The following is a 16549-nucleotide window of genomic DNA, read 5'->3' as shown; positions in this document are numbered from 1 at the left end:
TCATTGGAGCAGTCCTGGACACGTCCCTGGGAAAAGCCTCGCCACCAGAGGTGAGGGCTCAAGATATTCTGCAGATGGTCACCAGGTTTCAAAACGTCTCCCAGCCTACGACTTTTTGAGGTTGCTAGGCCTCATGGCATCCTGCATATTCCTTGTGCCAGAGGCTCGCCTGAGAATGAGATCCCTTCAGTGGGCACTGAGGACTCAGTGGTCACAATTCTCAGGGAGGATGACAGATCTCCTCCGGATTCCAGACAAGGTAGCCCACTACCTTCAATGGTGGGCCTCTCCAGAGAACATCTTGAAAGGAGAACTGTTTTGGCAACCATGGCCGGATATAACAGTAGTCACAGACGCCTCACTCACGGGGTGGGGAGCCCATGCCAACGACTTGACATCATTCCTCAAATGATCAGGAGGTTGAGAAGGTTTCGGAAGACCATGATCTTAATTGCCCCGGATTGGGCCAGGAGAACGTGGTACCCCGACCTTCTGGACATGTCCATCCATCCTCCAATTCGTATACCGTACAGAGAGGATCTTCTTTCGCAGAAGGGAGGTCAGGTTCTCCATCCAGCCATCAAGACTCTCAACCTTCACGCTTAGTATCTGAAAGGTTGAGGTACAAGGATTGGGACCTTCCAGATGACGTCATGGAGGTGTTGCTTTCGGCCAGAAGGCCAGCAACTAAAACTCTATACCGCTGCCGTTGGAATAAATTTTGCAGCTGGTGCAGAGAAAAGAATATCAAACCCTTTTCATGTGGTACACCTGCGGTGTTATCCTTCTTACTTTATTTGGCAAATTCAGGCCTTCAAGTTGGCACTATTAAGGGCTATCTCGCAGCGCTATCTATCTTTAAGCGCACTGCAAAGGAGCGATCGTATTTCAAAATTCCATTGGTAATACAATACCTGAAAGGTCTAACTAATGTTTACCCTCCAAGACCATTCCAAGTTCCCTTATGGGACTTGAATCTAGTTTTAAACTGCCTAAAGGGTGCTCCTTTTGAACCACTCCACTCTTCATTGAAGTTTCTCACCCTCAAAACTGTTTTATTGGTAGCATTAACATCTGCTAGGAGGGTTAGCGAGATACAAGCCCTTTCTTGTAAACCTCCTCATACAATTTTTCACAAGGATAAAGTCGTTCTACAGGTGAAGCCTAACTTCCTCCCAAAGGTAGTTTCCGAATTTCACATTACCCAGAAGATTACTCTACCTTCATTCTATCCTCCTCCCCATCCGGGGAAAGAGGAAGAGAGACTACACAGGCTGGACCCTAAGCGAGCCTTGAGTTTTTAGATCAGTAGACTTGCTAAAATTAGACAAGCAGACCAACTCTTTGTAGGTTACGCAGGACATAAGTTGGGATTACCAATAACCAAACAAACCATCTCCAGATGGATTATTTTAGCCATTCTGGAATGCTACAAACTGGCAGGAAAAGAGCCCCCTCAAAATCTAAGGGCTCATTCGACCAGGGGTTATCGCAGCATCCTGAGCTCTTCAAAGAGGGGTACCAATTAGAGACATGTGTGGCTGCCACATGGTCGTCCGAACATACCTTTACCAAATTTTATAGCCTGGATTCCTCCTCTAGTCAAGAGACTAGATTTGGCAAAGCTGTGTTACACTCTGTTCATTCTTAAAGGGTAATATGGCATCTTACTCCCGCCTCCAATCACATACCACTGCTATGCGAGTCTATCATAGATGAGGAATATGTCGGAGGACACAATCCCTTCGAAGAACAAGTTACTTCTTACCTTGTAACGTTCTTTCGATGGGATGTTCCTCCGACGTATTCCTTATCGCCCCTCCCATCCATCCCCGCAGTAACATTTCTCTTGTGGTTGCAGCTTACGCTCCTTCAAGGGTAGTAACCATTCATACAATAACTACTTTACTCTACAAAACGGAACTGAGCAACGGACGCTGCGCGTGGCCATTTATAGGCATGACGACGTCGGCGTCGATACGGTGGCCGTCGAGGAGCACCTACTCGACGGACGTCGACGCACAGCGCCCTCTACTGGGAAATTTTTTTTCTTTTCCGAGACCAGCAAGCTGGAGATACAAATATCATAGATAAGGAATACGTCCCATCGAAAGAACGTTACAAGGTAAGAAGTAACTTGTTCTTCTATTGTGAGCCCAATTTCATCTTCAAATATTACTGAGCCCAAAGTCCGAGCCAAAAAATGTTTTCTGACTTTTCCGATGACTGGTGAAACCTATCCAAAAAAGGGCTATGCTCAATCAAAAAACCACAACCGTCATTCCATACAAAACAATGCCAAATATTATTTGTCTTGTTGAGAAAATAGATTTTGTAAATTGCAGATGTTGGACGCTCTTGTAGCCTGCAGAAGGAAACTGAACAGTTTTTTGCCTGCAGTTGGCAAGTGGCATTTCCGTTGTGGGATGCCGTGGCCTAGACTTCCACATCTGTTCTTCCTCAATGGACATTCTCTCCTGTATCAAGTTCCTCAGGTAGTGTTGACAAGTGCATCCTCTGACTTATTTTAAAGGGTCACCATTTCGCTTTCCAGCGGATTCCTTCCTTTTGGTGAGCACAATTTTGTCTGAATGGAACGGGCAGCAGGGGTCTAGTGGGTTACGGGGGGGGGGGGGTCTACTCTACTTTCCTCCAGCTCGTAGCGGAATGCCGGTCACTGCCTTCAGATTATTAATGAAGGACTCATTCTTGCCCTTCTTTCAACGTAAATGGGGTTTCCTGGTTGGCCTTGTGTGCCTTGTGGTCCTTCACAGATCCTGGCAGTGTTGGTAGTATATAGGGACTTCATTGAACTATAATATCAAGGTCCGCTCTCTTCCCTTTGATGCTGCTCCACAGTGGTAACCAATATACTACAACAAACACTGTGTTTCTTGCCATTGACTCTTGAAATGATCTTTTCCTGATCTGGACATACTGTATATAAATCTTGTGCGTGCAAAATTCTTTGACCTAGCTTAGATCTCTTCTGCCTAAATTCCAATTGTTGATGTTTATCAGGAGTGTAGATGCACAATTTGCAATCGATGTATAATTCAAAGTGAATTGATAATGTCCAAAGATAGATTATCCTTACTAGTTATTGAAAGTAGGCCATTTTTTTTTGGTAAAATTGCACAGCCCAAGTTCCCAAAAGGCCTCGATGGACATCTCTGCCGTACTGCGCCTCTTCTCTTTCCTCCACATCTAGCCAATAAAATCTTGTAAAAGTAGTGTCTGACAATGAAGTATCCTGCAAGCAAATATCTAACCATTGCTTTTCGCATCCGCACTGTGGAAGCATCCTTACCTCTGGTGTAATAGGCTTTCATCCCTTCTGGAAGGTCTATCTGTGCCTGTTCATGAGGTAATTTAATCCAGAATGACTATCCAATGGAATGTGTTCGGTTTCAAATCTTCATAACTTTTCCTAGCACTGACAAAACACAAAGCAAGCACCTTGTCTGGTACTGAAATCAACAAACATAAAAGCAAATCCCCCGCTAAGTCTCCAATCGCTATAAACTCTCCTTGCACGTGGAAGGAAAAGGTGGAAATGACACTTCAGATTGATCTTCTGTGCCAACTGATGATCCATAATGACTTATTGGAGAAAATGCAATTTATACTCGATCCCATCCAGTCTGCCTGTCACAAACCTGTCTTAGGTAATGGCTGCCAAGGACACAGTCTTAATAGTCAAATGTTTGAGGACAAGAATGTAGAGGCTCAAAGACCTCGTTAAAAAATCCAAAACCAGATTATGCCTGCATTACACAAGGAGGAAGACTTCTGAAAAACTACTCGACAAGAGCAAACAGAAGCAGAGACCCTCTCCTCTGGAGAACAAGTTGCGGCAGAAATGATTGCAGGGCAAATATTGTCCCTTCCAACAATAAGACATCAACACAACAGATCAATTTTAAACTTTTCCTGAATATAACAAAAAAGATGCAACACCCTGAGCCTCACACATAAAATATATTTGTTTCCATCAGGAGACATGAGGCATTTTGGTGGAGGGCTTCCTAGATACCTACCCCTCTTTAATCATGTTTGCCGGTAGTGGGTCTTTTCAAAACAAATTAGCACACAATACTCTGTAATCGCGTACCATCATACCTAAAATGAAAGATTTCATGACTTAAACCAAATAGGTCTCTTAACGAATACATATCTGATTGTTATCCTGCAAAAACACCATATGCCTCTTTTAACAAGTGCAAGAGGCAGCAATAACTCCTCCCTTGTAGATTAGAATGAGTAACTCACTTTCAGCTTTTTGTAAGACAATGAAGATGTTTCTAGCCCGGTGATCACTCCTGCCATTTATAGTTCTTTGTAGGAAGGCAAGTGCTGTGATGCCCATTCGTGGTTGCAAGTGTGGTATAAATTCCAGTATTGACTGATTAACCTTATTGTTTGCACTGACATTTGAAGACCTTATCAAAGATATGGTAAGCAAAACTCATGTTGAGTAATTCATATTCATTTTCTGTTTCCTTTTAGGCGCTACATTAAATATCCTTTACCAGAAGAGTATTCTACAATTAGCGGGGACAGCGGAGACAGCAGGACCTGCAATGGCTCCAATGGACTCTATGAAGGTAATTTTCTGTAATTGTATCTGCCCATCGTCTGTTTAATCCTAGTCCTTTCCGCTGTATTTGTGCTGACAAAATGTTAATAAGCAAGATCACTTACAATTATTCTAAATGACCTGCCTCAAGTATAATTAAAGAACAGATTGGTTTGATGGGACACCTTGTTTGTCATTTCAAAGCACTTTGTAAAATGTTCTGTTGAGGCTTACCTGCAGACCTTTTTAGCCCTCTGATGCCAAAGGGTCTGTTACACTAAGCACATACAGTACGCTCTATTTTCTTTTTCTAGTATTCATAGTATTTTCATCCAAACTGGTTTTTTCATTTACGGTTATTTTTTTGTTATTCTGGTGTCCTGCTGCTAGCCTCAGTTTTCAATGTTTTTTAACAAATTTTTTATGAGTGAATAGTTTTCTGTTTAGTTTGTTTGAATTCTGAACCTTAATATCCCTGTTCACCTCGAATCTAATGGTGGTCCACAGTTGAACCAAAAATGATTTGAAAGATGGGAAAAGAACATAGACATTAAGATTATGTTTTAGTATTACTTTACAGTTGAGACTGAGTTAACAGCTTTTCTAATGCAGCTGTGTTTGATAGCCTTTTCTAGGCTATTTAGAAATATATGGCATGACACTCCCTCTGTGTCAACAAGCAACAGCATGACTAGTTAGTCTCTATAGCTGATATGCACTAAGTAATGCATTTCGTTTTTCAACATTCAATGTTGAATTGGCTACAGCATGCCATGTTTGGCATTAAGCACATGCATTTCTGATTTTTGTTGAGTTAATCAGGGCCAGATGTGTTGTGCCGATACACCTCATGTATTAGTTTAGTTTTTAAGGTGGATTTTGCATCTTCAGTTAGCAGACCAGTTCTAATGCTGCTTAAAATGTGAGCATATGTTAGATCTGCAGACTCACATTTTTTGTGTCAGTTCTCTGTAGCGAAAATGACACCACAAATTGACATTGCCAATGCTGCCAAGTGTATTAAGGGATTGTTTGTGTCCTAATGTTTGGAATATGGGTTGGCCATTCACTGGTGTTAACTGTAGGAGGTCTTGAAAAACAATAACATGTTTTCATCCAAATAGTTCCTCTTAATGGGTTTGTAGGACCTGCATTGTTAGATGAATTAAAGCCAGCGTGAGGTTGGAAACAATGCTTACTGCATCACTAGGAGGACTTTCATTTGTCGTAGAATTCTGTGTACTTCATTCACAGCTTCTGATGACTATTTGTAATCTAATTTGTTTTGGTGTTCTACTGGGAGGAGAAGCAGTCGCAAAGTTACACCTCCTATGTTGTAAGCAGCGACACCTCTTGGGGGGTAGGGGAATTGTTAGAATAGCTGAAAGGTTGTTTGTTACTTCTAGAAGTTTTCTGATAGCTTTAATTAAGAAGGTTTTGCCAGAAGCGGCTTCACCACTTATACAGGAGCAGAGTTTTGTAATTTGCACAAATGCAAGTTTTATTGTCCTGTTTTAGTCCATGATCAATTTCTTCAGTGACTTCCAGGTAAATGGTGAGTTGTTCCATCATTTATTTAGCTGTGATTTGAGCACTGACCAATCTTCTTTAGATTGTTTGGATTGATACATTAAGGTTTTTTTTTTTAATAGAGTGCAGCACGCCCAGAGGCCTCAGTGTGCATGCATAACATGAGACAGAACGCACAAACATAAAAGCGGGGAGTCAGGGGTCACAGATATGTAAGCATCAAATAATCTGAGTTATTCAGAAGATCCAAGAAAAGGAATCTTATCTTTGGAGTTAAAAAGAAAGGTCTTAATAGCTTTTTTTAACGCTAAAGAGGCCTGAGATAGTACTCAATTCCAGTGGAATAGAATTCCAAAGGCTGGGGGCAGAGGGGTCGGAGCTAGTACCTCCAAAGGTCCGAGAGGTTTGCGTCTTGGCTGATGTAATTTATCAAGGCTGTTTGAGTGAAGAGAAGGTTTACCCATAGCCTTCTGTAGCCTCTTCATCAGGTATATAGGTGCTTTCCCTGCCAGTCATTTGTGTGTTAATGTTGGCATTTTGAAAGAGCTGCGATGGTGGACCGGTAACCAATGTAAAGAAGCCTGGCCTGAGTAACATACCACTCTAAGAGCCCCATTTTGGGTCACCTGTAGCATCTTGAAGTTATTTTTGGAGGTGCCTACCAGGAGACTATTATAATAGTCTATTCTCGAGTTCACAAGGTCTGCGGCCACCATAAATACGTTGGCAGGTGATGGGTAAGGTTTGATCTTCCTAGTTAATTTTGTTGTGTAGGCACAAGAGGCTTTGATTTGTGTGATATGTTTTTTCATGTTTAGGTTTGAGTCCAAATGGACTCCAAGCGTTTTCACCCAAGGGCTCACTTGAATGACACAATCAACCATTTCAAATTGGCTGTACCTGGCCTCTTAACTTTCTGAAACGTTGACTGGAGTCTACCAACATGAATTCAGTCTTGCTGTTATTAAAAGCCAGGAAGTTGGTGTTCATCCATCCCTGAATATTGTTCTATGTTTTATTGAATTAACTGTGTGGCCCTCTCATAGACACCCGTCGGCTCAAAGACCCCCTGGCTGTCGTCAACATAGTTGGTATATTTAATGCAGATGCTGTCCAGGAGGTCAAAGAATGGGCGGGTTTACAGATTGAACCAAGACTGAGAGAGACTTGCCCGTTGTGGAACTCCACAATTCTAGAGGTTCCTGAAAGCCCTCGGAGGCCACTTTAGCCATCCTTAGCCCCAGAAACATGCCATCCAGAATAGAGCAGGTTCAGAACAATTTGCTATTTTTTCCAACCTCTCGAGATGCAAGGTATGATCAGCAAGATCAAATGCTAGCCAGAGGTCGAGAAGCATTACTAAGGCGACCTTTACCAGAGTCAACAATGTAGTGGAGCATCAAGTGCTTTTATATCCTCATCCCTCCCAGCAGCTGCATTATTAATATTCAGAAAACAATGGCAGATGCCGCTGAATATATCTTCACGAGAGATGAGGATATAAAAGCACTTTTTTCTCCACGAGGGTCTACCCTCAATCCATTTAAAAGACTACATAGTGAAAAAGAGGACCTCAGATCTAAAAAGAGGACCTCAGATCTAAATGTATTAAACTAGAACGGTTGTGCATAAAATAAATGAACACATTTTAGGCTGATCTGATCAAATATTAAAGGATGTACAATCGTGCACTAAAAACTTTGTTTGGCGCAGTGTGATTGTGCAAACCCTGTGTGATATTTTATTTGAACTGTGGAGTGTAGGGTAATACACCCACGATCTACAAATCACCTGCAGCCTTTAAACATACAATTACTATTATCTTTGCAAGCACTGGGAATCTCTGTTCTTTCTTTGCCCCTTCTCCTTCTTGTGTTTCAAGCTTGAGACACCCAGCAGTTGCTTTATTAATAATCAGAAAACAATGGCAGACGCAGCTGAATATATCCTCACGAGGGATGAGGATATAAAAGCACTTTTTCTCCACGAGGGTCTACCATCAATCCATTTAAAAGACTACATAGTGAAAAAGAGGACCTCAGATCTAAATTTATTAAACTAGAACGGTTGAGCATAAAATAAATTAATACATTTTAGGCTGATATGGTCAAATATTAAAGGATGTACAATTGTGCACTAAAAACTTTGTTTGGCGCAGTGTGATTGTACAAACCCTGTGTGATACCTTATTTAATTGTTGGGCTGGACTTTCTGCATAGTACAATCTATGGGCAAGGTTTCTCATTTCAGAATGGTGTTGCTCACATATTTATATGATGAAAGCTTCATTGAAGTATGGTTCTGTGCTGGTGGTGTGAAACCATTCACCTGCACAGAAGTCAGAAAAGGTATATATATTGGCTTTGCACATGTTTCTAAGTTGTCTTTGTAGTATGTTTATTTAGCTAGTTTTTTCATTCTTTTTAAAAGTAATATGAAGAGTTTTCTCAGTCAGAGCTACAACATTTTTCTCGGGCAGTTTTTAAGTGTAGAACTTGGACTTCTTTTATAATCACGTTGCTGAGAACTCTGCCCCAGAACTTTTGTCAAATTGACTTTAAAATGTTTTACTGTGAATACATCAATATTGGTAGATATACTTTGCAATTGATTTTCAGGAATGCTTTGCTTGCTACATATTTTTTACTTTTATTTTTTTAAGGCAGTGGATTACTTTTGTATAGTGATTGTTTCAGTTTGCTTGAACGAGATTACTAGTTCTTCTGTTTGAATTCTTTTAGTGGAGGGCAAGTGTATGACTTCTTATTTTTATCTGCTGTAGCTTTTCTTTATTTTAGTAGGCATTCTGTTGTAATATAGTGTGTTTTAAAGCTGAAGAAGGCTTAGGTGGGTGTTGTAGAGAAATGGGGGTTCTGTACGGACCTAATTATCTTAGTACAATTAAGATGGCATAGGTAATATATTAATGCTTTCTCTATAGGAGCTGGAGCGTTTTCTTTCTCCTGTAGGTGTCTTTGGCAATCTTCTTTTTTTCTGCAAATGTAAAACAAAGGTTGTTCATAAATGGATGTCCATACATTGGTAATTGCTATCTTTTTTAGATGCAAGGAAAATGGTTTTGCAAATATTTCTGTAGTACTTCAATGTGCATTTGTGGTAAGGTGGTGGTATGTGTGGGCACTACATGGAATGTGGCAGCAGTGGCTAGTGTGAAATGTTAAGGTAAGGAAAATGCACTTGATAGATACTGCTGTGGTGGTATTCATTTGCAGTTAATTTCAGTAGGTGGGAAATGTTGGCACTATATGGCATCTTATTGCACTTGCTGGAAAACTGGAGACTTTCATATACAATTAAAGGATTTGCCTTTAATATTGCTGTTTTTAGGAAGAGTTTACTGAAAGGAAAATGCATAGGTTCAATAGAAGCCCTGGCATTCTAACTTCTTGACACGTTCGTGGTCATAGAATTTTATTTATCATAAAAGGAAAGGTGGCTTGGAGAAATCCTATCTATCCCTAATCCTAAGAGGGGTTTCACAGCCTCAACAAAACTAAGGGCCATCTGTGTCAGAATGTTGAACCAAACAGCATCCTCCGTCCTGTATCCACAAACCCTAAACCGACACGTACACTCAATATAATGTTCAACTCTGGATTTCTGTAAGCTATACACTTAGAGCTTTTTTTCAAATTTCCAAGGGCCCCTGTGTTTCCTCAGGTCTTCCACTGTCTATCTGGTTGTTCCACTACTTCACAGGGGGATGACTCTTCCCCTGAGTTTTTCTTTTTATACAGTGTTTTACATCAACGTTTCAGGGGGGACAACTCCTCCCTTGAATCTCCCTTAAGGTCATAGTTCTTTTGAAAGTTTCAATCTCTCACTCTCTGCATCTCAGTTATCCTTAAAGTGTTATGGTTCTTCCTATTTCCATTGATTGTCACTGTTCCACAATTTCAAGGATGGGTTTTAACCCTTAAGCTTTCTTAATCCTTTTCCTAGCCCCGGTGTACTCTACTACCAGGGTACTTTCAGCTTTATTACTTCTTTCTCTGGGTCTCCATTATCTTTCAAAGAGTTATGGTTCTTCCCTTTTTATATTGATGGCCACTGTTTGACAACTTCAAGATGGGGGTTTTACCCCTGAGCTTTCACACTTCTCTTCTTACCCCTGGTTGACTCTCCTGCCTAGGTATTGCACTTAGGTGCGACTCCCAGCCTAGCACACTGCCTGGTTTCCTTCCCCATCAGGGCATTTTACATCCCCACATGGGTGGGCATCTCAGACTCACTGTTTACCTGCTTCTCTATCCTGCCAGGGCTTTTCCGTTCTCCATTCACTCTCTCTTGCATCCAGGAAATAATACTTTTCAAGTACTGGGTCACCGACCCTTTCTTAACAATATTAATATTTGTATTCACTGTTTCAATTCCTTTAATTAGGCGCTGTTAGCAGTACGCAGCATTTGTCCTGCTCTCTCATTCGCGCTCACTGGGCTTACCGGCATTCACTGCCTGCTTCGGAGTTCCTCGCGTCTCCTCGCCTTCTTTGCTCTCAGCCCACTGACTGGGAGTGCACCCCGTTAGCTGCTTGGTTCCTGCTTTGCCTTCCTCTGCTTTTGGCGACTCCAGCTACCTCTGGCAATAATGCAGCAAACTGTAACGCTCACCTGACTCCCATGGAGGCGCTGGTCTAGTCTGGGTTGCTGTGGCCTCCTCGACCGTGATGCGCAGAACTCGGAACACCGACTGAACAGGGCCCTCAAATCTTGCTGGTCTGGCCCGTAGGAATATCCTTCTGCAGATGAGAAAGGGGATTAACAGTCTGCAGAATAGTGTGCTTGCTCCCCCTACCCCCTTCGTTCTTCTCCAACTTCCTCCGAAATCCCCGGTTGAAGCTCACCTTATGGTTTGAAAGGATGTACTCTCCATCCTGCTTCTGGTGCAGGGGCGCGTGTTTGTCCAGTTACTTCACTGGTTTTCAGAATGGCGCTGGCAAAATCCACTTGACTTTTCCGAGCGGAACGCCGTAAGTATGAAGATTACAAAAGTTCAAGTGTTGAGCCTCCTTTTCTGTTGCCTTCCTAACCTGTGATATGTCCTTTATTTCAGGTGCAGAATGAAGGCGATGCGTTGAGGGATTGAATTGCCGATGATAAACTCAGGTGAGTTACCGATGGGGGCGACCCCTCTTAATGTCTTTATATTCCTCCAGTAATGTCTTTTGTCCTTTCCCCATAGGGGTCGGGGTGCGGTACCTGCCAACGAAGCGGCGCCGACCCGAAATGAGGAATGGTCCACCAACAGAAGACCGGTAAGTGTTATGGCTGAAAATTAGGCTTTCCTCATATGTTCCTTCTGCTCACCTTTTGTCTCTTCTTCTCTCCCCTAGGCGCAGAGATGTGGCGACCGGAGCAGACAGTCGCAGTGGAGCCAGAAGAACTCCCGAGGACAGGTGAGTGAAGCGCAGCGCTGCAGCGAGCAACGCAGTGCTTTTAAATGAAAGTCTTTTCTCAGGAACGCTGGCGTGAAGGTTCCGGATGCAGGTAAGAAGTTTGATAAAATTCTTGGTTTTCACTTTTCTCTTCTCTTCTTTCCTTACAGGTGTTCCAGGATCGAGGCGGGCGTGGCTGGAGACCAGATCCAGGAGCAGACACGGTGAGCGTTCAGCTGCTTGGATGCAGAACAATGCGAAGCGTGAGCTACTGTCTGGGCCTGGCTTAAATAGCCCCCAAAGTAGTTCTAGGTAAGTATCCTTCCCTGGCCACGCCCGAGTGGCAAAATAGTCGCAATGAAAAAATAGTCCGTTACAGGTCTCAGCAAGCACACTATTCTGCAGACTCCTGAGCTCTGCCCCTCGCATCGGCCTCCGGTCCTTACTCCGCGCGTTCGGTGCTGGACACACTTGCATCACCGGAAAGGCTTCTTTCTTCTTTCCCGTTGTCCTTCTCTCCTCCGGTTCTGCGGTCGCAAAGTCCTCCGTCTATGCCGGATTGTTTGGGATTTGTCTCTTGTTCTTCTTGCGAACATTTCGATAGGGCGGATCCCCATTCTCTCTAGAGTGTATGGGGCCGTATCACCGTTGGAACTCGTGTTTCTACTGCGACTCCCTTTCGTTCCGGGCACTTCAGCGTCATCTTAGTCAGTGGGAGGAAGTCTTCCAGCGCGTTCCTCCGTCACATTTTCAACTCTTCGACGAAAAGAGACACCCAGTAAGTTCTTTACTTTATAGGGCACCCCGGCTGGGGGACTCCTTCCTGGGGTCCTCCAGGTCCTGGAGGGGCTTCAAGAGCTCTGCTACCAGGGTTTCCCCTAAGGTGCCTCCCAGGCCTAATAGACGTAATAGGGTTTTCTCCGAGGGTTACCATGAGGGGCTTGCCAACACCAAATTATGATCCGAGGTCCACCTATCGGGTGCTAATAGTTGGCCCAATTGTGCTGAGGCTTTGGGTGAGTTCGCTCAGAAGTTTACTTGTTTGGAGCTTCCCATACAGACACCGGGGTGCTCCCAGAGGCATCCTTTTGAGGCTTTCTGTATCGAACCACGGTTTGAGGCACCTCTAGGGGGAGCTGTTCAAACCGCACTCAGTTCCGAGGTTCCTCTGTTTGAGGCTAAGGTGTATACCGACAGAACTGAAAGACCTGTTACGGTCTTGTCTGTGAGGTGTATTCCTCAACATTCCCGCGCTCGCGGTGATGCCGCTTTTGTTGAGGGGGCAAAGGGAGAGTTCTCTGACCGTTGCTCCTCTGTTACCGGCTTTGCCTAGGTTCCTCTCTTGGAGGCTAATTCAAGGGGCCACATTAGGATGTCCAGTAAACATCTGAGACCCCATAGAACCGGCTCTGCCGAGGATCCTTGTGTGAAAGCTACATTTTTGATCAAGTCCCCTGACCAGTCTGTGGAGGTGCCTGCCTCATCCACACATGTGAGGCAGTTCTCCTCAGATGTTAACAAAATGGCGCGCCTTCCCGCATGGTCTACGGTAGCCATTTTGGATTCCTCCCTCACACCCACGCTATTGACAGCGGGTGCTTGGAGCCTGCTGTTTGGACAACCTTTTGCACAGGACAATCTGAATCCGTTCCGCCCCTCTTATGACTGGCGCGCTCGGATGCCACTACCGCATTCGGTCTTGCTTCCTCCTGCTGCTGCCCCATTGGTCTATGTAGACCCGGTTGGTGGCGGCCCCTCTTGGCAGCCTTCCTCATTACGTTTGTGGGGATATGCCCCTCATGAGCAGCCCCTGCCGACTCCAGTGCCTAAAGGTTCGCCAGAGGATGCTTTTTTTGTGAAGTTTGAGTCTTATGAACTCTGACCCCATGAGGGAGTACTTTAAAGGTCTTTTTAGGGAGATCTGCCCTCAGGTGCCACATCTTGCCCTGACAGTTCCAGCTATGGCACCTGTTGCCCTGGCAGCGGTACCACCTCTACCTCCCGGCCCGCCTCCAACTCTTCCGCTTCTGCCTCCCTTGTCTCCGGTTGACAAGAATCCAGCAGAGCGAGATGTCAATCTGACGCAGGTCGCATCGCAACCAGCCGATCCTGACGCACTGGACGACCCTCAGGCAGATCAGGATAGTGAGGACCAGCCCCGTTCTGACAGAGCATTCCATGACAGGGTCCTGGACATGTCTTTTCTTGACATTCCAGTACCTGAGGCACCCGCCCCGCAGGAAGGGGTGCTTTCGCTGGTGCTCACGTTAGTCTCCGCAGGAGGGCACCGGCCTTTTTCTTCAGAGGGACGTTATGGCCGAGGCCCGCTATGTCTGGGATAAACCCCACACTGGGTTGCTTATTAATAAGAAAATTGACGCCCGTTATAGGCTTCACACCTAGGCGGAAGTAGCCTTGTCCACTCCCTTCCTCAACAGTGGTGCTGCTGCCACTCTGCAATCCAAGCTGGCCTCTGCGACCTCAGCAGCTGCAGCTCAGGTTCTGTCCAAGGAAAACAAATTGCTAGATTCCTTGGGCAAGAAGGTTTTTGCCAACTCAGCGCTTCAATTGCGTCAGGCTAACGCGGAGCTCATTTTGGCGGTGGCAAATATGAAACTGTGGAGGGATTTGGCTGATTTCCAGGAGTTCATTCCTGTGGACAGAGCTGGAAGACTTTAAAGGAGGTTTGTCAGACGCCAGAGTATTGGCGCAGGATATGCTGGCGCCTGCTGCACACTATGTTGATACCTCAGCTTGAGGCCTCATGTTGGGCGTAGACACCTCTCGTCAAGCTTGGCTTCAAGCAAAGAGGTTTCCGAAGGAGGTACAAGATAAAGTTCTGGACCTGCCTTTTGACGGCAAAGAGTTTTCATTCCTAAACGGGTGACAAACTCAAAAAGATTAAGGCAAGCATCCAAACTGCCAAGTCTTTGCAGGTGCTAGTGAAGACCCCAGTCAAAGCTCAGTGATCTGGCTCCCAGTCTCGGTCCTCCTCAGGCTTCAGGGGGTTCCAAGACCGCAGGTCACGCAGAGCTGACCCGCCGACAGGTAGCTCCTGTTGGAAACAGAAACGGGGTCGATTTTTCTCTCGGTCTTCAGCCTCCTCTTCAGGGACAGGTAGTCTCTCTGCCGAAAAGTATGCAAAATTATATTTTTTGGCGCTTGCACGAGACTCTGGTGGGAGGACGGATTTCGTCTCATCTGGAGGCATGGCAGACCATCACTGAAGACCAGTGGGTTTTGTCCAACGCGCGGGTGGGCTTCCGCTTGCCCCTCCCCTCTCCTCCACCCTTCAATCCTCCCTTTCAGCAGTTGGGGACGCCCTCCCTTAGAGCCGAGGTCCAGAAGCTTCTAGACCTCAAGTCGGTGGAGCCCGTTCCTCTAGGGGAACGAGGGGAGGATTTCTACTCTTGTCTGTTCACGGTGCCCAAACCCAACCAGGCTGGCCTGCGCCCCTTCCTCGACCTTTCCCAGTTCAACCTTTCTCTTCCCCAAAAGAAATTCAAGATGATCACGCCCTGCCAAATGAAGTCCTCTCTTCGGAAGGGCAACTGGCTCAGCGTTGTGGACCTTCAGGACGCATATATGCATATCCTGATTTGGAGCCTGCATCGGAAATATCTGCGGCTCTCCCTGTTAGAGGAGCGTTTCCAATTCCAAGTGCTCCCTTTTGGTCTCAGCTCAGCGTTTTGTGTCTTCACGAAGATGTCGGTCATTGCAGCTTTTCTTCGGCTACAGGGTATTCATGTGTATCGATAGTTTGATGACTGGCTTCTACGCAGTCCTTGTCCAGTGAAAGCCACAAACAACCTTCAGTGTCTCTTCCAGCTACTGTTCTGCCTTGGGCTGTCGGTGAACTGGCGGAAATCGTCCATGACGATCTCTCAGGACCTGATATGCCTGGGTTTCCGTTGGAACACGATCGACTGCAGAGTGCACCTGACTGTGAACAGGATGGCGGACCTTTTGGCCACTTGTCAGTTTTTCATTCAGTCAGAGCATGTCGGTCTGGTGGTTCCAGAGGCTTCTACGCCTCATGGCCTCGTGCGTGCTTGCTCTTCTCCTTGCGCGTCTCAAGATGAGATAAGATGAGTAACCATACCTGATTTTCCATAGGTACAAAGTGGTATTTCGTAGGATTTCATCCTTTCTCCCAAATAATAGTGTAGGATTTCCATATGATTCATATTTTTCTTTCAGTTCATACTAGACCACACTCCTTCAGCTGTAGAAGCTTTGCACAATCTGGATTTTTCTAGAACTTTGAAGTTCTTTATTGAACGTACAAGACCATTTAGAAGGTCAGACCTCTTGTTTATAACTAATGGTGATCTTCCCCTGGCACAATTACTAGGTGGGGGTTTTCTTGCGTTTCAAAAGCATATGATGTACGAGGGATTGAAGTTTCACAGAGACCGCATGCTCAATATACCAGAACCAAGGCAGCATCAGTGGTCTTCCTGAGACAAGTCCCCATTTCTGAAATTTGAAGGGCTCGTGGTTGGCATACACCTCTCACTTTTTGCAAACATTCTTTTGAAGCATTGTCACAAAGTAATGATTTTTTGGCCAAATGGTGCTTGCAACCTGTTAGCTTGATTCATTTCCTTTATATGAGCTCTCTTCTCAAATTTGCATTTTATTGAGTTTTTAGTCTGCTACCAACCATTTGGGAAGGAGGAAGAGCAGGACAAAGGAGAAATGTAAAAATTGCTTTCATAGTGATTCAGGTTCTCTAGTCCTTTAGCTCCCTCTTTCACAACACCCACCCAACCATTCCAAGTAAATCATATACTTCGAATGGATTGTGTCCTCCCACGTATTCCTCATCTTTGATATTCGATATACAGCTTCAGCTGCTTCGGAAAAGTGCTTTCGGCAGAGGGCGCTGTGCGTCGATGTGGTAGACTTGATGTCCCTCGGCGGACTCTGTCTCGAGGATAATGTCATCGAAGATATACATAGCACACGCAGCGCCTGTTGGCTACAATTCCATTTTTCCGAGTAAGCTTACGCATCGAGAAACGCACTGCGCTTCATTAGTT

At 44.8% G+C, this 16549-nt stretch overlaps 1 protein-coding gene across 2 annotated transcripts in view; it reads left to right on the top strand.

Annotated features, from left to right (window-relative positions):
* Positions 1-16549, top strand: part of USP4 (ubiquitin specific peptidase 4) — a 2223295-nt gene that overhangs the window by 1451597 nt on the left and 755149 nt on the right. For both annotated transcript variants that reach the window (XM_069644193.1, XM_069644194.1), the window contains one exon: positions 4510-4607. In XM_069644193.1, the coding sequence (XP_069500294.1) occupies positions 4510-4607 (98 nt within the window). The remainder of the gene's footprint in view (positions 1-4509; positions 4608-16549) is intronic.

The sequence above is a fragment of the Ambystoma mexicanum genome, chromosome 2p (assembly GCF_040938575.1).
Source record: "Ambystoma mexicanum isolate Mex_15411 chromosome 2p, UKY_AmexF1_1, whole genome shotgun sequence".
In the NCBI taxonomy this organism is placed as follows: domain Eukaryota; kingdom Metazoa; phylum Chordata; class Amphibia; order Caudata; family Ambystomatidae; genus Ambystoma; species Ambystoma mexicanum.
This window is presented reverse-complemented; position numbering and strand designations above follow the sequence as displayed.